General features: G+C 44.6%; 1 protein-coding gene across 1 annotated transcript in view; it reads left to right on the top strand.

Moving 5' to 3' along the window:
* The window catches only part of PPIH (peptidylprolyl isomerase H), a 79419-nt gene extending 57155 nt beyond the window's left edge, over window positions 1-22264 (top strand). The window contains exons 9-10 of the mRNA XM_082273364.1: window positions 16103-16177; window positions 21656-22264. Coding sequence (XP_082129490.1) covers window positions 16103-16171 — 69 coding nt within the window. The 3' untranslated portion in view covers window positions 16172-16177; window positions 21656-22264. The remainder of the gene's footprint in view (window positions 1-16102; window positions 16178-21655) is intronic.
* The last annotated feature ends 212 nt before the right edge of the window (window positions 22265-22476 follow it).

The raw sequence follows: 22476 nt of genomic DNA, 5'->3' as shown, positions 1-22476 counted from the left end.
CATTGGGGTACAATTCTGTGGCACTCTGCAATCATTGGGGTACAATGCTGTGGCGCTCTGCAATCATTGGGGGACAATGCTGTGGCGCTCTGCAATCATTGGGGGACAATGCTGTGGCGCTCTGCAATTATTGGGGGACAATGCTGTGGCGCTCTGCAATCATTGGGGGACAATGCTGTGGTGCTCTGCAATCATTGGGGGACAATGCTGTGGCGCTCTGCAATCATTGGGGTACAATGCTGTGGCGCTCTGCAATTATTGGGGGACAATGCTGTGGCGCTCTGCAATCATTGGGGGACAATGCTGTGGCACTCTGCAATCATTGGGGGACAATGCTGTGGCGCTCTGCAATCATTGGGGTACAATTCTGTGGCACTCTGCAATCATTGGGGTACAATGCTGTGGCGCTCTGCAATCATTGGGGGACAATGCTGTGGCGCTCTGCAATTATTGGGGTACAATGCTGTGGGCACTCTGCAATCATTGGGGGACAATGCTGTGGTGCTCTGCAATCATTGGGGTACAATGCTGTGGCGCTCTGCAATTATTGGGGTACAATGCTGTGGGCACTCTGCAATCATTGGGGTACAATGCTGTGGCGCTCTGCAATCATTGGGGTACAATTCTGTGGCGCTCTGCAATCATTGGGGGACAATGCTGTGGCACTCTGCAATCATTGGGGGACAATGCTGTGGCGCTCTGCAGTGATTGGGGACAATGCTGTGGCGCTCTGCAGTGATTGGGGACAATGCTGTGGCGCTCTGCATTGAAAGGGGCTCGCACGCTGAACTCTGCATTGATGGGGGCACGGAACAGTTGCATTGAAGGGGGCATGCACGCTGAACTCTGCATTGTGGGGGCACAGCACAGTGTTCATTGCATTGAAGGGGGCATAGCACAGTGTTTATTGCATTGAAGGGGGCACACCACAATGTTCATTGCATTGAAGGGGGCACAGCACAATGTTCATTGCATTGAAGGGGGCACGCACGCTGAACTCTGTATTGAAGGGGGCATGTACACTGGTCTCTGCATTGAAAGGGGGCATATACCATCTCCTGTACCATGACCTGTGACATGCCTATACCATATCTGTGCCATGCCTATACCATATCTGTGCCATGCCTATACCATATCTGTGCCATGCCTATACCATCACCTGTGCCATGCCTGTACCATCACCTGTGCCATGCCTGTACCATCACCTATGCCATGCCTGTACCATCACCTGTGCCATGCCTGTACCATCACGTATGCCATGCCTATACCATCACCTGTGCCATGCCTGTACCATGACTTCAAAGTCACGCAATTTTTTACTGCGTTTTTTGAAGCGAAGCAATACCTATTACATTTTTCTTTTTGCGCCCCCCCAAAAATTTTGAGCACCAGCCGCCACTGATGAAACGGAAACTAATGTGGATAATTATCAACAAAAAGATGGTTAGCATTTTACAAACCACTTCGAGGTTTGAGAGTCTGGAACTCATGGATAAATTTATATACAATCCCCCTCTTGATAGCTTATGCTGTGGCGGCTTGGTCTGGCTCTCGGGCGGGTTGTATTCCTTCTCTCTTCCTTCCTTTTCTTTTCGTCTCCTCCTTTGATAGTATAATGGTATCTTATTGATCACAACGGGTCATATTGTGTTATAATGGCCATGCCTACTATACTTTTCTGTGTGAATTGCTGAGGGTGCCTGGCTCCAGCCTGCTTGACATTCTTCGTTGTTCCAGAACACTCACTCCCCATTTATATATGTGGCTATCTTTGGTTGATACATGCTTGTAGATTTCAACCTATACATGTTTATTGCATCTACCACCTGTGCCTTTATTGTATATATCTCTTTGAAGCGTCCCGTCTACGTTGCAGGATTTTACTTCAATTTGCTATCAAAGGTTTACCACTGTGTTGTTATCCTCCTTTAAAACTTTAATAAAAACATTGAAACAGAGAAAGACAGCAATGGTTGTCTCACAGTGCATAACCTCTGATATATTTCAGACAGTTATATTAACAGGGATTATATTATATAGGTTCCTTTTTTTACTTCTTTTTTTTTTTTTAATACCTTGACTGAGAGGTGTGTTTTTTTATTTGCATGAATTTCTATTTTAGTCAGTTCAGTTTTCAACACAAAGGGTTTTCTCTGTGATGATAATAAAAAAGTATGTAGTGTATTTAAATATGATGGCTGGTCTTCTGAATATGATGGATGCCAGGCTGTTCCTGGTTTTAATACTGAGTCACTGAACCGCAAGAAGTAGTAGTTGGTATAAAATCGGACCTCTTTCTTTGCCCGTTTTTTTCTTTTACTAATCTGTATACACTGACAGATAAGTGCACAAAAAATAATTGTTTAGGGTCCTTTCACACGGGCTTTCGATCAGGTCTGCCTGTCAGTTTTTTCAGGTGAACCTGATCGGAGGCTCCATGCACCCCTATAGAGCAGCGGATGTCAGCGCTGACATGCCCGCTGACACCCGCTGCTATCCGATCCGATCCTGTCCTTGAAATCCAGATGGATGGTAAACCTATTTCTCTATTGTTAATTGACAGACACAGCTCCATATTCTTCTTGACCATTGGGTTATGCTCCCCCTAAAGGGTTAGGACTATAGGCAGAAAAAATCTTTACCACACCTATGGGGCAGTCCCTGCAGGCATACACACACTTTGCTATAGGATTCCATTTTGTTGCAAGCAGTGTTTAGAAGAAAAAACCCCATCAGACTCAGAAATATAGGGGCGGGTGCTGCATCTGTCAATGAACTTCAGAGAAAAGGATTTTAAGGTAAGTCAGAAATCCAGTTTTCTCTATCGTTCATTGACAGACGCAGCTCCATATTCTTCTTGACCATTGGAACGTCCCAAAGCAGTATTTGCATGAGGGGTGAAAACGCAGAACTTCAGAGAAAAGGATTTTACGGTAGGTCAAAAATCCAGTTTTTCCATCCATCTGGAGGATCCAGATAGGAAAGGATCGGATGAAAACAGACAGGCTGTAAGTTTTCGTCCGATCTCCCATAGAGGAGAGCGGGTTCTGACAGGTCTGTCTCTGCAAAGTAAGCGGAGAGACGGACCTGTCGTCCGCCTGCTCAGTGAGGATTGGTGGATTGATCCCCGCTGAACAAAACCGAGTCCACCGGGCAGAAAGCCCGTGTGAAAGGACCCTTATGCACCTAAAGTAACCCATACATTAACCACAACTAATTACTTAATTACCTTGTTGAACACCTGGATATTAAAAGTGTTAAGGCCCATACACACAATCAGAAAATCATACAAAAAATACAGCTTTCAAAGCAATTGTATGATAATCTGATCATTAGTACACAGCCTTCGAGAGCCGATCACAACAGTTCATGCTAAACTATCCGATGGGACAAGCGCGAAAATTTTTATCATACGATACCAGATTGTACGATTTTCGTAAAATTAATAATTGTCATTCAAAAATACATTACGAATACAATACAACACATTAAATCACTTCCAATTTTTAATTCTGTTGTACGAGAATTTTCAGAACTTTAGTGAACTCCTCATTTTCGATATGAGACTAGCATGCAAAAAAAAAAAAAAAAACGGACGATCATTCGTCTGATATTCTCATTGTGTACCAGACTTTAATCTGGCCAAAGAATGGATTAAAATTTGGCTCAGTGGGGACTGGCTGAGTTTTGACCTACAGTATATGTGGGCACCTATATCCTATTTTTTTTTTTTTATAGTAAAGTTACAGATGTATAAACATTCAGCACTACAATGCATCAGCACCAGTGAACAATGCAACATACAATAATTTGTGACCAGTTTCATCTAAAGAAGTGAACATAAGTCACATAATCAAGAACTTAACGTTTCAAATCTTAACACCCCAAGAATACCAATAGTGATTGTACCAGGTGTTCACCAAGGCCCAGCCCACTACATATACCCCTAGGGCTCTTTCACACACGAAGTCCGCCAGGCGGACTCCGTTTTTCTCAGCGGGGGATCAATTCGCCAATCCCCCGCTGAGCAGGCAGATGACAGCTGTGTCTCCGCGCTGCGTGCGGAGGCACAGCTGTCGGGTCCCCATTCATCTCTATGGGGGAATCAGATGGGAACGGACTGTCTGTCCGTTCTCATCCGATCCGCCAGACGATGGAAAATAGGGTTTCCATCTGTCCGGTTTTGACGGATCGGATGTCTCCGCTGACATCCGATGCCCCATAGGGATGCATGGGGCGTCCGTTCAGACCCGCCAAAAAAACTAACAGGCGGATCTGAACGGACTCCATGTGTGAAAGGGGCCTTAACCTACAATCACTCAATCTAAAGCCTTAGAATTGTCATTAATCCAACCACGCAACACATTTTCAAATTTAGACGGTACCCCTCTACTGAGATATGTACTGTAGCTTTGTACAACAGTAAGGCTACTGATGCCTTCCAGGCCATGATGGTAGGGGCCACTGGTTTCTTCCATGACCGAATTATTATTTTTCATGCATAGAACAGAATCAGGGTAAGTAGTGTATGGATTACCTTTTTGGGTGCTTCCAGATTTACCAGGCCCAATAAACAAACTTCTATAGAAGGTCTAATGGTAATCATCATGATCGACTTTACAAAAATCCATAACCTCCGACCAGAACAGCTGAATGTGTATGCAGTGGCAGAAAATGTGCATAAAATCCACTCCAGGGGCAGCACACCTCCAACAGTTCAAAGAGTATGTGGGAAAAGTTTAGCTAGAGTAATAAATTCTATGGAGAATTTTAAATTGTATCAGATGGTCCGTGGGCACCTATGTTTGACAGAAGTCGATTGTTAGATTGAGCTTTGTCAAACGGGAATGTTAGAAAACTTTTCATGATCCGTGGTTGCAGCCGCTAAGCAGTGTATTCTGACAGTGGAGAGTCCCGTTGTCAGAATACCATGTCTCAGTGGGGGGGGATTCCTTCATCCACCTTCCTTGTGTGGATTGAGGAATATGCTTGTTTTTTTTTTTCAAGCCAATATGGCCAGGTTTACTCTACCCAAAGCTGATCTTCTAATATTGCAGTGGGACCACCTTATAGCTTCTCATATATCTCAGCCAGTCTGAAGACAAGACATCTGCTTCTGAGTTTCTAGCTCTTCCTCCAACTTTACAAGGGGAGTTTGCCTGCATCCTATACTATGGGAATGGCATAGTCTAGTTAAATCAGCTGGTGATTCGGAAGATGTTAGAGGAGTGGGATCCAAGACAAACTGCTGAAATGTGCAGGGATCTCAAAGAGCCAATTTAGGGCCCATTTACACGTGTGTAGTACACTTTCTGTGTTCCGTGTACCCGTGTAAATGGGCCCTAAATGGGCTCTTTGAGATCCTGCACATTTCAGCTGTTTGTCTTGGATCCCACTCCTTTAACAACCTGGTCCTCTCATGGGCAAGCCCTATAGTGCGCCGTTGTGAATGAGGCCTTACTTTTTTGCAGTCTCTTGCTGTGCATTAATATTAAGGCAGCCCATTGATTATAAGTGGGCTGCCAACACAGCGCAAAGGATCAGAAAAAGCAGAAGCTTCCAAGGGAGGATTGAATCTGGTTGTTGATACAGGAAGCAGAGAGAGAGAGAGAGAGAGGAAGGGAGGGGGAGGGGAATTTCATAGCACAAGCTCCTGGAAATACTCTCCGACTGACGCTGTGTGGAGCTGTGCATGCCGATTCTGCAAGGAATTACAAAGAACTCAGATTAAGGTCAGTAGGATGCACTTACAGACTTTAGCACAGTTTAATAGCTCACTATACGTTTTCACTTGTTGCCCAGAATTTCGCAATAAAAATTCCAGTTTTATAAAAATGGTGATGTGATTTTTTTTTTTTTAATGTCCCTTTTTATTTTGTAGCCAACTATAATTTTTTTTTTTTAACCACTTAAACCCCGGAAGATTTTACCCTCTTCCTGACCAGGGCCTATTTTGCGATTCGGCACTGCGTGACTTTAACGGACAATTGCACGGTCGTGCGACGCTGTACCTAAACGAATTTGACGTCCTTTTTTTCTCACAAACAGAGCTTTCTTTTGGTGGTATTTGATCACCTGTGCGATTTTTTTGATCATGCGCTATAAACAAAAAAAGAGCGTCAATTTTGCAAAAATAATATTTTTCACATTTTTTATATGAAATTCCAAAAAACAAAATGTAAAGATCAAAATTTTTTAACATTTTAGGCCAATTTTTTTTTTACCATATGTTTGGTAAAAAAAATCGCAAAAAGCGTATTTTGATTGGTTTGCGCAAAAGTTATTGCGTTTACTAACAAAGGGAAAGATTTTTGTTGTTTTTTTTTTTTTTAACGCGTAATGGCGGCGATCTGCTATTTTTTTTTTTTTGCAGGACTGCGACATTGTGGCGGACAGATCGGACCCTTAACTGACATTTTTGACACTTTTGGGGTTACCAGTGACATTACTACAGTAATCAGTGCTATACATATGCACTGTTACTGTAAAAATGACACTGGCAGTGAAGGAGTTAACTTTATTGGAGAGGGAGGGGTTAAGTGTGTCCCTAGGGGCGTGTTTCTAACTGTGATTGGCTGTGGCTACTAGTGTAAGAACAGAGATCAACGGTCCTACATAGTAGAACCATGTGATCTCCATTCTTACACAGGGAAGAATGACAGGCGGCTTTGTTTACATTAGCCGCCTGCCTTTCTTCCGGTGTAACGGACAATCTCGAGTGCCCGGTGGACCCACATGCGCGGGGGGGGGTCTGTGACCGCGCGGAAGCGCGCCTCTGGCAGGCGCGCTCGCTCCCTAGAGCCTCACAGGCTAGCGACGTAGCCCTACGTCGCGTTGCCTGAGAGGGGCTGACCGCCGCAGTAAATAGTCATGCGGCGGTCGGCAAGCGGTTAAATATTGCCATAATGTTTTTACTTCTGTGTAACCATGGTATTCTGTGGATGAAACATCACAGAAGTCTCTTCCCCTTGTTTGTGTAATTTGCTCACTGTATTTCCCAGAAGCCAGAAGAGTTAAACCTCTGCCCATTAGTAGCACCATTTTTCAGTTTCCTGGGGTGTCCCTTTCATCTTTGGTTAAGGCCCGTACACACTTGATGGAAATCGGACTAAATATCCTCAGATTTTTCTCTCTCATTCTCAGCGGTCATAGCCGTTTTTAGTTAACAGTGCATAATGTTCACAAAATTTCTCGTCCGATTTATTTATTTATTTTTTTTTTAGGACATTTGTTCCTAGACTTTCGGGTCGCCAGTAACTTCAGATCATGTGTGGTCTTTCGTATCCAATTTTTCACGGACTTACTGCATACACATTAAACGAAAATTGGTCTTCTGGGGACGGACGATAAAAATTTTGATATTTGTCCCTCCTTTTTTTTTCGTTGAAAATGTCGGCATCGGCTGCTGAAAGTTGTGTACCCACTAGCCGAAAATCATACGATTTTACCTCGGACGGGAATTTTCAGCAGATTTTCTACTAGTGTGTACCCCACTTTAGACACTAGGCAGGGGTGCTACACAACAAAAGACATACTGGGCGAACACAGGGTTTGATCCCAGCACTGAGGTCATCCTCTGATCATAATAAAAACCACAGCACCCCACTTATCACTTAGCCGTTCGGCATCAAGCTGTTGTAGTATCTACAAACCTGAAACTGGCAGTAATGTGCCGTAAAGTTTGCAAAAATCCTTGCAATGTATTTGGTGGACCTGTGGAAGGGTTGGTTTTTCAGCAAAATTGGCAGCTGAGGAATGGGCTAATGGTGGCAAGGTCTTATCCCCCATTATTTTTTGTTTAAGCCACCTTTAATGCGTTTAGGTTTTCTTTTAATGCGAAAATACAGTGCAATGTGCAGCACATAATCCATTTCCACTGGGCTTTAAAAATTATCAACATGTTTTTGTGAACGTACAGGTCACCTGCTCTCTGGCAAGCATCCATCTCCCTCACTAATGATAGCTTAGCTGTAAAAGAGCGATAGATTTAGCTTAAGTGGCGAGTGCATGCATCTTGCTTCGTCCTTGTATCATGGTAACCGGCACATTGGAATATGCTTGTTGGGTATCTGTAACTGACAAAGATAATGGCTAAGGATGGATAGATGAATTAAAGCAGAATTGCATGCAAAAATTGGAAAACACCCCTTATTAAATTAGGAATTTATTAAAGGGCAGCTTCGTAAAAAAAATTTTTAGGTACGTTTAGAGGCTAAGCCTAAAGCAAAATTAGATCTGAATTGTAAAAACATATTTATGGTAGAGAAGAATCTATGGGATTGATTTACTGAAGGCAAATAGACGGTGCACTTTGCAAAGTGCAGTTGCACTCTTTAAGAGGAGTTGCTCCAGTGCTTACTAAATGAGCAGACGCTCTGCTGACTTCCATCATCCAATTATGTGCAAGCAAAAATGCTGTTTTTTTTTTATTTTCCTTGCCCATGATTGGGTATTCTTTACAAAGTGAATCTTTAAATTTCCTAAGCCCTGAAGCAACTGCACTTGCAGAATGCACAGTCTATTTGCCTTTAGTAAATCAACCCCTATGTCTCTTCTGCAATAAAAGTTTTCTCCCCTTACTGTAAGACCCCGTTCACACTGGGGCGACCCGACTTTCGGTGGCGACCTGTGAAGTCGCGGTGCGCAGCTCGCACCGCGACCTCGGAGCGGCCGGCACGGACTTCATATCATTGAAGTCAATGCAGGTCGCTCCAGGTCGCCCCAAAGAAGCTCCGGACCCTTTTTCTACGTCGGAGCGTCTTGTGTCGCTCCTATTAGAACGGATCCACAGCTACTCTATGGCAGGCGACCTGTCAGGCGACCAGGTCGCCTGACAGGTCGACCCAGTGTGAACGGGGTCTTAGCGTTTTTTCTTTTCTTTTTCCTACGATTAGTACACTACACAGGCACTCACATTCACAGCGCAGTGTACAATTCTAGCATCTAATACATGTCAGACATACAGCTGGCCATACATACAAACAAGGTGGATGGAGGAATCCCCCCCACCTGGACATTGTATTCTGACAGCCATGCCTGCTGTTGGTGTGAGTGAATGCATTACCAACATTGTTTTTTGTGCAAAATTTGTATTTTTATCTGAACAGAAAATGACCATATTTGTTTGTAAGGTATGCAGACACTTTGGTGCAGTGGTCCTCAACCCTGGTCCTCAGGGCCCACTAACAGGCCAGGTTTTCAAGATAACTGAAATACATCCCAGGTGATATAATTTGCTGCTCAGTGATTGCAGTACTCTAGTCTGCATCACCCCAAGGTAATACTTCAAATCTGGCCTGTTAGATGACCCTGAGGACCGGAGTTAAGGACCACTGCTTTAGTATACTTAGTAGTGTTGCACAATGGTTGTGCCTTGTAGACCCTTTTCTCTTACTGCCCTGACAGGAGGCTTATTTCATTACGCTGCAAAGTATGTGTTATTTTCTGTAATTCTGGTTTTGTTTTTTTTCCGCTAAGGGCAAATGAGTGTTCTTTTCAGTGTTTATTGGCTTTCATTGCTAAAAAATAAATGTTGTTATAGCAAATAAGGATTGTTATAGCTTAATAAAATGAGCCTTAAGTCTGCCTGAAAAAATGAGTCTGCAGGGATGTGCAATGCTGCTGGCAGCCAGAGACCATGTAATTTTTTTGCCTAGGTTTTAAGACACCTAAGGGGACTTTAGGGCAGGTAGTTTTGTTTTTTGTGTATTTTTTATTGTACTTGTTTATGTAAAAAATACTGTGAGTTATCAATCATGGCATGTGCTCTGTCGATTCACGTGACCTGTGTGCATCTAGAAAAGGAAGGGACAAGCTCAACTGGGTGTGATGCTCCTCCATAGTTCATAGAGCTGGTATATGACACAGAATGTTGCAGAGCTGCAGTAGTGAATAGTTCCACACTCCTGTCTATGCAGCTTGGCAGGAGGGGGGAGGAATCAAAAGACTGGCTGGACAGAATTACTGGGTGGCCCACCTCAAGGATAGTTCTTGTGCAATGGCCAGAGTTCAGCTATGGGGCCAGATTCAATGCACATGTCTTGCACACAAATGCGCTGCCCTTGCAAGACGCTGATGGTGGCTATTAATCAGTAATGGCACCTGAAATACATCTCACAAATGCAGTACCATGCTGTTGGGTGCAGCATGGTTTGCAAAAGTAGTGCCATTTTTTTTCCATGTTCTGCTACGTTTGGCACACCATTGAAATGAACGGGGCTGTCAAAACCAGAACACATGTTCTACTTTGAACCAGCCCTTAAAGTGATTGTAAAGTTATTCTTTTTTCTTTTTTTTAAATAAGAAACGTCATATTTGCCTGCTCTTTGCACAGAGCAGCCCTGATTGTCCTATTTTCGGGTCCCCCGCCAGCACTCCTGGCTCCTCCTCTTCCTCTGTCTCTTCTGCTTCCACTATGATGGCACACATGTGGGCTTGGTCCTGAGCAGGTGTGTGTGTGCCTACAGACACATGCACTGTGGCTCAGCCCTGTCCCCCGCTTCTTCATTACTGGAGTCCATTGACAGCAGCAGGAGCCAATGGCTCCTGCTGCGCTCACGGAGTCCAGTAAGGCGGTAGAGGAGAGAGCAGCACATAATTGAAATCAGGCTCCGGGAAGTATTTAGGAATGGGGGGGGGGGGGCTGACAATAGAAGGTTTCTTACCTTAATGCAAAAAAAACCTTCAGCCTTTACAACCACTTTAAGCACTTCCTGCAAACCGACGTACCTATATGTTGGCTTGAAGAAGTGATTGTACCAGTATCGTTTTTTAGAGCTGGCGGTCGGCTTTCAGGAGACAACAGCCGATGCAGCCACTTGGCCGCTTTTCCAGCGAGCAGGAGGGGGCGCCCCCCCTCCTGCCACCTTCCGCGGCTCTGCAGGGTCTCTTGTCCCACCGGGAGACTCGAGCAACCAGCCGGCAGGTCCGCCAGCTGGTTGGCGTCCGGTTGGAAGCCGGAATCGGCTTCGATCGGGTCTCCAATCATGTAACCTGGAAGTGACATCCCTTCCGGTTTACTCGGCTGCCAATGGCACCATTTTCAAAAAAGTATCAATATTAAAAAATGCAGATTTTGGCGTTTTGAATACTTTTAGGTGCAGTGGAGGGGTCTGGGGTCTTTTAGACCCCAGGACACTCCATAAAGAGTACCTGTCACTGCCTATTACTCTCACAAGGGATGTTTACATTCCTTGTGACCACAATAAAAGTGATCAGATTTAAAAAATAAAAACCAGTTACAAAAAAATTATAAAATATAAAGGGGTAAAAAAAAAAAAAATTAAAGCACCCCCGTTTCTGTGAGCTCGCGCACGAAAGAAAATGCATAAGTCACGCCCCCAAAAAATGAAAACTGCGTTCAAATCACACATGTGAAGTATCGCCGTGATCCTCCCAGTGAAAGCAATAATTCTAGGAAAAGACCTCCTCTGTAACTCTAAACTGGTAACCATTAAAAATGTTTAAAGCCTTGCCTATGGAGATTTTAAGGTACCGAAGTTTATCGTCAGTCCACGAGTGTACGCAATTTTAAACCGTAACATATTAGGTATCTATTTACTTGGCTTGATATCATCTTTTACAATATACAAAAATTAGGCTAACTTAACTGTTTCGTTTTTTAAAATTCAGTGAAATGTAATTTTCTCTTTCGTTAATAGATGGACACAGCTCCTGATCTTCATAACCATTGGGTTATACTGCCCTCTATAGGAGTAGGAGACTAGACAGAAAAAGAATCTGGCTTTGCCTATGGGCAGTCCCAGGGTGTATACTCCCTCTCTCTGCTATAGGTATTCAGTTTTTGCCTTGTCAGAAGTAAGGACCTACCTCCTTGCTGGGATCTTTGGTCCTGGCAAAAAATGTTTTCTTTTTTCTTTCTCCTGGTTTTTCCGGTGAGATCTACAATCAACTGCCGGCCACGGGCTGGATAATCTAGGTCAAGTGGACACCCCAGTCTGGCCAGCGAGCGCGCACAGACCTCAGCTCCGCGCTAGGTTGACTGCGACATAGCCCCACTGGATGCGGGGCTGGCCTGCGAGATAAAAACGCCTCGCGAGGTTGCATGCGACCGGGTCTCAGCACCGTTCCTCCTGGCCGACAGCCCCCCATTTCGATGGAGAGGGGTTCTGTCTGGAGCACTGCCTGCCTGCTTCCTGATATGGTGAGTAGCTGGGGTCGGGGGTGCGCCGCCGGTGACTGGATGATCGGCGGGGCAGAGGGGTTTTTTACCTGGTGGGGGCTCCTGCCAGGGCCCCCTGTCCTGCCTGAGCCTGTCCTTGTGGCCTAGGGATCCCTCCTGGGTTCCTGGAAGCCTTATGGTGCCGCCATTATGCTGTAGCGTGAGTTTCTATGCACGGTGGCCATATTTGTGTAGTCTGGCAGCCATTTTGCGGTGGTTTGCCATTGAAAATAGAGGCGGCCATGACAGTGGAGCCCTGTGGGAGGCAATTTCAGTGGTGGGAGCCCCTCCTCATCCCCTGGTGCTGACTCTTGGATCCTTTCACTTCCTAAACGCCGCACGTGGGGTGCAGATTATGCTGGTGACTGCAGATGCCTGTTTCTGCTGGGTGGTGAGTCTGGTGCTGTTCTCTCCCTCGCTGCTGGGGATCACTTGGTGCTTTGTGCCTGGCGAACGGGTGGCGCTGTGGGGTTGTCCCTCTGCAGTGTTGTACACTTTTTTGGGGTCCTCCTGGTGACTCATGGAGTCTTTGGAGCACATCTCCCCACCTGATCCCCTCTCTGAGGCTGCGGGGCCCTCCGGGTTCCATCCATCCATTGATGCACTGACGACGGCAGTCCTTAGGGTCCCAGGTGGAGGTGTCTTTCGGACGATGGGCTAGCAAAAAGCGCCCCCCACCTTCCCCTGTCCCATCTGTCTCATCAGATTCTGAATCTGATTCGGCCACCGCGGACATGGGTCAGCCTGCTGGGTCTGCAACCACCCGCCCGGATTCCTCTGATAGTGTGGATAAATCCTTCCACAACTGCACACGAAAAAGGCGCTGGTGGAAGCACTGATTGTATCTGTGCATGAGACCTTGAAGATGGAGAATGCAGCTACGATGAAGGGGCAGATTCTGTTTGGCACTCAAGCCATCCAGAGCGGCAAAGGTGTTTCCTTTCCCCGCATATTTTGACAAAATTGTTGCTAATGAGTGGGGATGACCAAAGTGCCCCCTTGGGGTCCCTAAGCTATTTTCTAGGCGTTACCCCTATGAGGAGTCCCTTATTAAGAAGTGGACTGTTCCACCGGTGGTGGACCCTTGGGCTTCCAGATTTAACAAGACACCCATGATTCCGGTTGAAGAGTTCCCGGACTTTAAGGATCCGGCTGACAGGAAGGCAGAGGCTGGGGCCCGCAATATCTACATTCACCATTGCCCTGGTGTCGCAAACTCTGACCAAGTGGGCTAAGCTTTTACGCCGTGACCTGGAGGGAGAACAGCTGGTCCAGGGGCTGCAGTTTATCTGTGATGCCTCTTTGGATGCGGCTCCCCTAGTGGCTCTGGTTTCTGTTTTGGCAGTAGTCCTTCAGCATGTTTTTTGGCTCAAATGCTGGTCTGCGGACCAGACTTCTAAAAAAGGCCTTGACTGATCTTCCCTTTCAAGTAGATTGTCTGTTTGAGGCTACCCTGGATAACATCATTAAGGGTCTCACATGGGGAAAGAGTACTTTTCTTACACAGGCTGCTAAAGGCAAGGAACCTCGTCATAGACGTGGGCCCTCCTTCTCGGCTCATACATTTTTTTGTTCCTCAGGGTTTACTGACAAGGGCTCGAAGCCTTTCAGGGCCTCCTCTGATGAACCTGGTCTGGCATGCCAAGAGTGTGCTTCTCCAGACCCGTGGACGAGGCTCATTCAGCATAAAGGTGTGCTCTCACTCGTATTGGGGGTGGGGGGACGTCTTCGTTGGTTTCCGGACCCGTGGACTTCCCTGGTACAAGCCAAGTGGGTCTACAAAGTGATCAGACTGTGTCTGGACCATTGGATGGATCGTCTTCAGGGATTTCCAGTGCGTATTCAGTCGGACAATGCCACAGGCGTGGTTTATGTCAGTTACCAGGGAGGCACAAGTGTCCTGGCGGCTCTGCAGGTAGCCGGCATTCTAAGGTGGGCAGATCGGTTCGTTCCAGCCCTCTCCTCCGTACACATTCCCGGGGTAGAAAATTGACAGGCGGATTACCTCAGTTGGCAGGTGTTGGACCAAGGGAGTGGTCCCTTCACTGGAAGGATTTCATCAGCTGTCTCCGGTGGGGCACCCTCTAGGTGGATCTGTTGGCATCTTGGCTCAACAGAAAGGTGCAGAGGTGGCTTGGTCAAGGGATTCTCTGGCGGATGCCACAGACGCGTTGGTAGCCCCGTGGGGTCAGTATCGCCTGATTTACGCCTTCTCTCCTCTAAAGCTTCTGCCAAGTCTTCTCCGCAGGTACGAAGCAGAAGTCATTCCGGTTATCTCAGTGGCTCCGGACTGGCCTTGCCAAGTTTGGTATGCCGATCTGGTGCGGCTGGTCGCTGACGTCCTTCGAAGCTTCCTCTCAGGGAAGATCTCCTGTCCCAAGGACCGATCTTTCATCCTGCTTTACAGTCACTGACAAATAAAAAATTGACCTTTTGGCCACTCCTTGGTGCATACCTTTCTTCAGGGTGTCGGATATTTGGTTCCTCCAGTGCGGGTTCCGTTGCCGCCTTGGGATCTCAATTTGGTGCTTTCGGTTCTCCAGACACCTCCCTTTGAGAATCTTTGGGAGATTCCCCTGCTTTCGCTGTCCCAGAAGGTGGCCTTTTTGGTGGCTATCACCTCTGCTTCTAGGGTGTTGGAACGGGCGGCGTTATCCTGTCGTTCACCTTACCTGGTGATTCACAGGGATAAGGTGGTTCTTCGCCCCTATCATTCGTTTCTTCCAAAGGTTGTCTCTGATTTTCATTTGAATGAAGACATTTTGTTGCCTTCCCTGTCGCCCAGGCCTAAACATCCGAAGGAAATTGCCTTGGATGTGGTCTGGGAAATTCGGGTGTAACTGGAAGGAAAGGAGGAAGTCAGACTCTATTTGTGCTCACAGATGGACCTCGTAAAGGGTTGTCCGCTTTTTCTTTGACCATTTCCAGATAGATCAGATAGACTGAGATTCAGGCCTATTCCATCAGGGGTCAGGTTCCTCCTTTCCCTGTCAAGGCGCACTCTACTCGGGCGCTTAGTGCCTCCTGGGCTTTCCGTCATCAGGCATCAGTGACGCAGGTTTGCAAGGCGGCCACCTGGTCGTCGGTGCACACCTTCACAAAGTTCTATTAAGTGGATGTGTTGGCATCTGCGGATTTTTTTTTTTTTGGCCACAAGGTTTGTCAGGCTGCTGTTTAAGAGGACTTGATCTTCTTTGAGGGTGTATTGTTTTTTTCAGGTGAGCTCCAGTTGTTTTGGTTGAGCTCCTGTTGCCTTGTTGGCTAATGTTTAGCCTTGGGAATTTTTTTTTTTTGCTGTTCCCACCCCTCATGTTTTACACTGCTTTGGGACGTCCCAATGGTTAAGAATATCAGGAGCTGTGTCCTTCAAAGAAGGAAAGAGGAAATGGGATTTTCGACTTACCGAAAAATCAATTTCTCTGATTTTCATTGACGGACACAGCACCCACCCCTCTGTGGAGTTGTAATTCTCCTGACACTGCTTATAACTAAACTGGATGCCTATAACAGAGAGAGGGAGTATACTCTCTGGTACTGCCCATGGGCATAGCCAGACTTTTTTTCTGCCTAGTGTCCTACTCCTGTAAGGGGCAGTATAACCCAATGGTTAAGAATATCAGGACCTGTGTGTGTCAATGAACATCTGAGAAATGGATTTTACTATGAATCAAAAATCCCATTTTTTAGCATAAGAATGTTTGGAGTTAAATTCCTGTAGATCATTTGTGTTGTCAGTTTGTAGACTTTGATTCATAGAAGTGTTGAGGATTCAGCACTTCCTTACCACCTATGAACACTAAGAGTGATAAGGAACTCTCTTTTATGGACATGTGAAGAATGAGACTGGTGGAGGTGTATGAGTCAGCTGAGTGTATACATCGGACTATAGTTCACCTGTAATCGTCTCCTCTTCCTTTCTAGAATGTACCAACCGGCCCCAACAATAAACCCAAACTACCAGTGGTTATCGCACAGTGTGGAGAGATGTAATTACAGGTGAGTGCTGGAATATGTAAGCCCTAACAAAGAACATCTCTTATTTGAACCCTTTTCGGTCTGTTAAATATTTTTAAAAAATGTGGTATAGGTTTTGTTTTTTGGAAGTCCAATAATGCCTGGTGATCCTGCCAGAAAGGTTGTGAACTGATAACTTACTGTGTTCTTATAACATTGCACTCTTTGCAATTCACTTTGTGGACTACAGAACACCTCCTTCTATGTTATGGCAATTAGGAGAGGAATAGGTGTTCTGTATTCCATACACCCTTTCTTTCCGAGGGTGGCAACGCTGCTTCTCAATAAATGCAGAACAGTGATGCCACCCTAGGACAGGAAAGGTGTAACTGTCAGAATTACTAAATGAAAATAAAAGGGTTAAAGTAGAGATGTGCTGAAACATATTAGCTAAAAATAGTGTTATCTTGCTTGAAAAGGGTGGCTATAATGGCACCAAAAACGCACACGATTTTTCTACGATTTTACCATGATTTTAGGTCATGAGACTCAAAAACTGCAGCAAAAATGTAACACTGGTGCGCTATTGATGCGTTTTTGCTGCGTTTTCAATTCATTTCAATAGGAAGGTGCGTTTTTGGTGCATTTAATTGTTTGTTTTTATAAAAACGCTTTATTTAAATTTTCACAATAAAGTTACAAAAATAAAGACAGATTTCAACATTCAGCATTACAACGCATCCGCACCAGTGAACAATGCAGCTCCCAGTACAGAAAAGGAAAAAAGTAATATTTACAGAGGCAATACTACATCACCCCAGGAATACCAGCAGTATTTTTTATGCGTTTTATGCGTTTTTTTTACTGACCAAAAATTCAGCAAACAGGATTTTTAACACAACAACAGAAGCGCAATAGACCAGTGTGAATTCATACATAGCATTTAAAGGGATGCATTTTTCTTGCTCTAAAGGTGCAAATAATGGCTGACAAGAAATTCATATTAATTTAAATTCATTATATTAATTAAAAAGTCAAATATAATACAATTATGTATATATTTTTAAAAACTTTCGGTTTTCGGACAAATGCATCTTGCATTTTCAGTTTTGGCACCGAAATTTCCATTCGGTGCACCATCAGATCTATTGACTGGTATGCTGCACTATATGCAAATATTTGTTCTTGGATTCGGATACATTTTAACCAGTTGCCGACCAGCTCCTGTATATTTACTGCGGCAGGCTGGCTCGTACAGGCAAAATAACATAGATCTACGTTGCTTGCCTGGGAGGAGCTAGGGGGCGTCAGCTGGGAAGCTGATGCGGGTGTCAGGCGGATCCGATTTCCACCTGACACCCGCGATCGTTACCCGCAGAGAGAGAAGGCCGGTCAGCTGTTGTAAACACAGCTGACCGTCCTTCTCCCTGAAATGATCAGAGCTCATATGATCCTTCTATATAGGATCACATGTCTCTGTGGTCATCTCAGAAGCCACACCCCCCACAGTTAGAATCACTCCCCTAGGGTCACATTTAACCCCTTGATCACCTATACTGTTTACCCCTTCCCTGCCAGTGTCATTATTATAATAGCAGTGCATATTTTTAGCACTGATTACTGTAGTAATGCCACTGGTACCCCCAAAAGTGTAAAAAATATCAGTTAGGGGTCCGATCTGTCCGTCGCAATGTCGCAGTCCCGCAAAAAATCGCAGATCGCTGCCATTACTGGTAAAAAAACAAAAATGACAAATCTTTCCCGTAGTTAGTAGACATGATAACTTTGCACAAACCAATCAAAATACGCCTATTGCGATTTTTTTTTTTTTTTTAACCAAAAATATGTAGCAGAAAACAAATTGACCTAAAATGTTAAAAATTTTAGATTTTTAATTTTTGTTTTTGAGAATGTCATATAGCAGAGTGTGAAAAATATTGTTTTTTTTTTTTCAAAATTGTTGATCTTTTTTTGTTTATAGCGCAAAAAATAACAATCGCACAGGTGATCAAATACCACCAAAAGAAAGCTCTGTTTGTGGAAAAAAAAGGATGTCAATTATATTTGGATACAGCGTCGCAATTGTCCGTTAAAGTAACGCAGTGTGGAATCGCAGAATAGGGCCTGGTCATTAAGGGGGCAAATCCTTCCGGTCTTAAAGTGGTTAAGGGCTCTGTTTTGTTATACTAGCAGCTGCCCACCCTCATAAGCCTTTATTAAGCATCACTCCCAGGCCAGCAGTAGATGGACAGACTTCCCACCAGAAGTGCCAGGCAGCAAGACATCTGCCAGCCCCCTGACCCACCAAAGCATTAAAGCTGAAGTTTAATCTGTTTATACTTTGCCATCTCTGGTTCTTCCTCCCCACCCCCTCAACATCATGCTAATAACTTTTTTAAAACCGATCTTTCTGTTATTATTACATACTTTAATTTACACCCAGTGATATCATCACTGGGTCAGTGCGCTTCTCTACGCAACACGGGCAAACTGACTGGTTGGTGGGTTTGGCAGGGTGCTTCCTGAAAACTTCCCAGCACCCTGCCTCAGTCCTCCTCTATAGCCCCTAGTCCTGGTGCAAGCAGTGGGCTGGATCTTGAGAAGAGTTGTGGAGATATTAATATGCTTTGATGGGTGAATGTCAGTCTAAAGGAGTGGGTATTCATAGGTACACTGTCCTAGGTAAAGCCCATGTGTGATGCTAACCCTTATTTATAGAAAAATCTGAAGTCTAGTGAGTGAAAAGGGGTAGATAGTGCTGGACAAGTGAGCTCTATCTGACTTGTTGCTGATTCTAATGCACACTTTGAGGAGCTTACAGTGTGCAGTGAAATCAGAGTAAGCACTTTCAGTACAGGAGAGGAGCCTGTACAACCATGCAAGACTGGAGGGAAGGCTGGAGTTCAACTTTACAATTGTTATAAAGCCGAAACATTTTTTACCTTAATGCATTCCTTGCATTAAGGTAAAAAAATGTTTAGGCATCAGCATCCCCCTCTTCCCCACTGAGCCCTTATTTGATCCAGAGCTGTGCCCATCTAGTCATTGGCTCCCGTTCCTGTTGATCAAAGCCGGTGACGAGGGATTTGGGGTGGGGTTGAGTCCCACCGTCTGTGTCTATAGAGGCAGGAAGCTGGGTTCAGGAGCAAGCCCGCACGAGTGCCCCCATAGGAAGCAGCTTCCTATGGAGACACTCGATGGAGAGAGGGAGCCAGGAGTGCTGGTGGGGGAGAAAAGGAGGCTCGGGGTCGCTCTCTGCAATCGGTTTGCACAGAGCAGGTAAGTATAAACCTATTTGTTAGAAAAATCATTTTAATGTGAGCTTGTGTCCTTAAACCTGTTGCCGCAAACCACCCCAAACTTGCTCATCCATGTCTTTATGGACCTTGCTTTGTGCACTGGTGCGCAGTCATGTTGGAACAGGAAGGGGCCATCCCCAAACTGTTCCCACAATTTTGGGAGCATGAAATTGTCCAAAATGTCTTGGTATGCTGACGCCTTAAAAGTTCCTTTCACTGGAACTAAGGGGCCAAGCCCAACCCCTGAAAAACAACCCCACGCCATAATCCCTCTCCACCAAATGATTTGGACCAGTGCACAAAGCAAGGTTCATAAAGACATGGATGAGCGAGTTTGGGGAGGAGGAACTTGACTTTGGCCTGCACAGAGTCCTGACCTCTACCTGATAGAACACCTTTGGGATGAATTAGAGCGGAGACTGCGAGCCAGGCCTTCTCGTCCAACATCAGTGCCTGACTTCACAAATGCGCTTTTGGAAGAATGGTCAAACATTCCCATAGACACACTCCTAAACCTTGTGAACAGCCTTCCCAGAAGAGTTGAAGCTGTTATAACTGCAAAGGGTGGGCCAACTCTATTGAACCCTATGGACTAAGACTGGGATGCCATTCAATTCATGTGTGTGTGTAAAGGCAGGGGTCCCAATACTTTTGGTAATATAGTGTATGTGACAGCAATGCAGTGGGCTTTAACAATGTGCTGCCACATATATGCATACAGCTGGTGTAATTTGTTCTGTGCTGGGGAGTGAAGTCACCTGGTGTACCTAGCAAGGTGACCGGGCTGTTGCTGACAGCTCTCGGTCATTGTTTTCAATTGGAAGCCAGTGGGATGGGCTCCTGATCAGGTGACCATTGTGGCAGTCAACCACAGTGGTCTCGTCGGGAGGCCACCTACCTGCCTCCAGCATAAAGAACTCTGTAAAGAGCTGGTGGGAGCCAGTAAAAAGGAGAAAAAATGCACCTTTAAAAAAACACAGCTAGGAAATTAACATTTCAAGTTTACACTGCTCATATGGAAGATGTCAGAAATGCAGTTGTGACTTATGACATAACACCAGTAATAAGACATAAGTACCAACCAGAAAAAAACGGACTGATGTTGGAGAGGTTGTGGGGATAAGGGGACGATGTTCCACATTTGATGGGACTGTGCCAAGATCCGAGATAACTGGTCGAAAGTTCGGCAAATTACTATGGAGATTACAGGAGTAGATATCTCAGATGACCCTTGGTGGTGTCTATTTCATAGAACAATAATACCATTAAAACAATACAAAATCACATTGGTTCCAATTTTATTGAATGCAGCTAAAGGAGTTATTCCGAAAAAATGTTTAGAAGTAAAGAGCCCTACCCTGAAGGAATGGTGTAACAGAGTAGACCATATCTATAATATAGAGTATTTAGGCAGTAGGGAAGAGGAACAACAAAATCATTTGTTGGGAAAATGGGAAGACTTTAAAAATTCTGTAAATATCTTGAAATTTTGATAGTGAACTTATAATAGAATTTAAAACACTGTTAAGGTTTGAGAATAGAGAATAACATCAAATTTGGAAATTGATTGTTGAGTTGGATGATTAGGGGTGGGATAGAGGCAGAAGGGGGAGAGTTGGGAGCTAGGTTTAAGGGTCTAATTTGTACTGGCAATGTTATGTGAGATGTTTGCTTTTCTCTTCTTTTTTTATTGTTAACAGCAGTTTAAAATTAATTAAAAAAAAAAAAAAATATATATATATATATATATATATATATATATTAAAAAAAAAAAAGGAAATGCAGTTGGGTGACGAGGACATGGCGTAATACAAAGGCAGTTGATGGGGACTAATGCATTACATCCTTCCTAGACCATACATGCATAAAGAGCCCATTGGCAGCAGGGCACACTCGCAACCCAATGCGTTAAGCAGCCTATGTAAAATAAATGGAATCACAATGCCTAAATGCGTGCAAGCTGGTGTTAGTAAATCATATATACACAGTGGAGGGAGATTACCCCAATGAAATTTTTATAGCTGCCCAGAGTTCAACTTTAAACCTTCCAGTTGTGATTGTAACTTGTTACTAAAACCCTCACTTGCTGTGCATTATACATACTGAAATTTGGTTATACATCACCTGGAGGTTAGGTTACAGGCTCACTTTATTAAAATGATTCATGCTCTATCACAAGTTTAATCGCAGCAATTGTTCACCATGTCATTTTGTTTTACAGATGTCCTTCACCAAGTATTCCACATACCACCTTTGCAGAAAGATGGGGAGAGCCGGTGTACGTTCACATGTATGATGCAGTTGTACATAATGGGGTCCTATTTTCTGCAGAGACATTGTAAATTGGACTATGGATTAAGGAGCAGGACCAGCAGACTGTTAGAAATGAGCGTTCTAGGTAAGGAAACCTGTATTGTGAGAAACTCTGGCTGCCCTCTTGCTGAAAATGCTAATTGCCTGGCAGCCTCAATACCTTATGCTATAGAAGCAAAGAAGAATGTGCAGGCTAAGACGCAGCCTAAAAAAGGCAAAAGTCAAAAACCTGTTTGCCTTTGATACCTTCTATGTTGCTGACCAGGATAAGCATGCAGCCTGTAAAATCAGAATTCCTACTGACAGAACTCTATCATTCTTGATCAGAGACTCAGAAAACATTGAAACCAGTGGATTGGTAGAACAGCCAGACATCTACCATTTTCAGACGCAGCATTCAGCAGTGTCGGCCTGCCATAGTTTCTCAGTGCAGGTTTCCTCTCCTGACAAATGGAATTTTCTTGACAACATGTGAAACTTTTGTTTTTACATTTTATTTTCTAATAAAACAAGAAAAGAAATCCTCACTGTGTGTTACTAAAAGATCTATGTAATGGAACAGTACAATCATTGTGTATTTTCTCTTATTGAATATCAAGGCCTCATTCATGCAGACTATAAAGTGAGAGTTTCCCTTGCTTCATGTCCCTGTGACACCCATACCTGAAAAGGGAGAGTCGGCTGTCACCAGTACAAGAAAGTACAGACTAAAGGGGGCGCTTGGTGAAC

The sequence above is a fragment of the Pelophylax lessonae genome, assembly GCF_965119305.1.
Source record: "Pelophylax lessonae genome assembly, chromosome: 12".
In the NCBI taxonomy this organism is placed as follows: Eukaryota; Metazoa; Chordata; class Amphibia; order Anura; family Ranidae; genus Pelophylax; species Pelophylax lessonae.
This window is presented reverse-complemented; position numbering and strand designations above follow the sequence as displayed.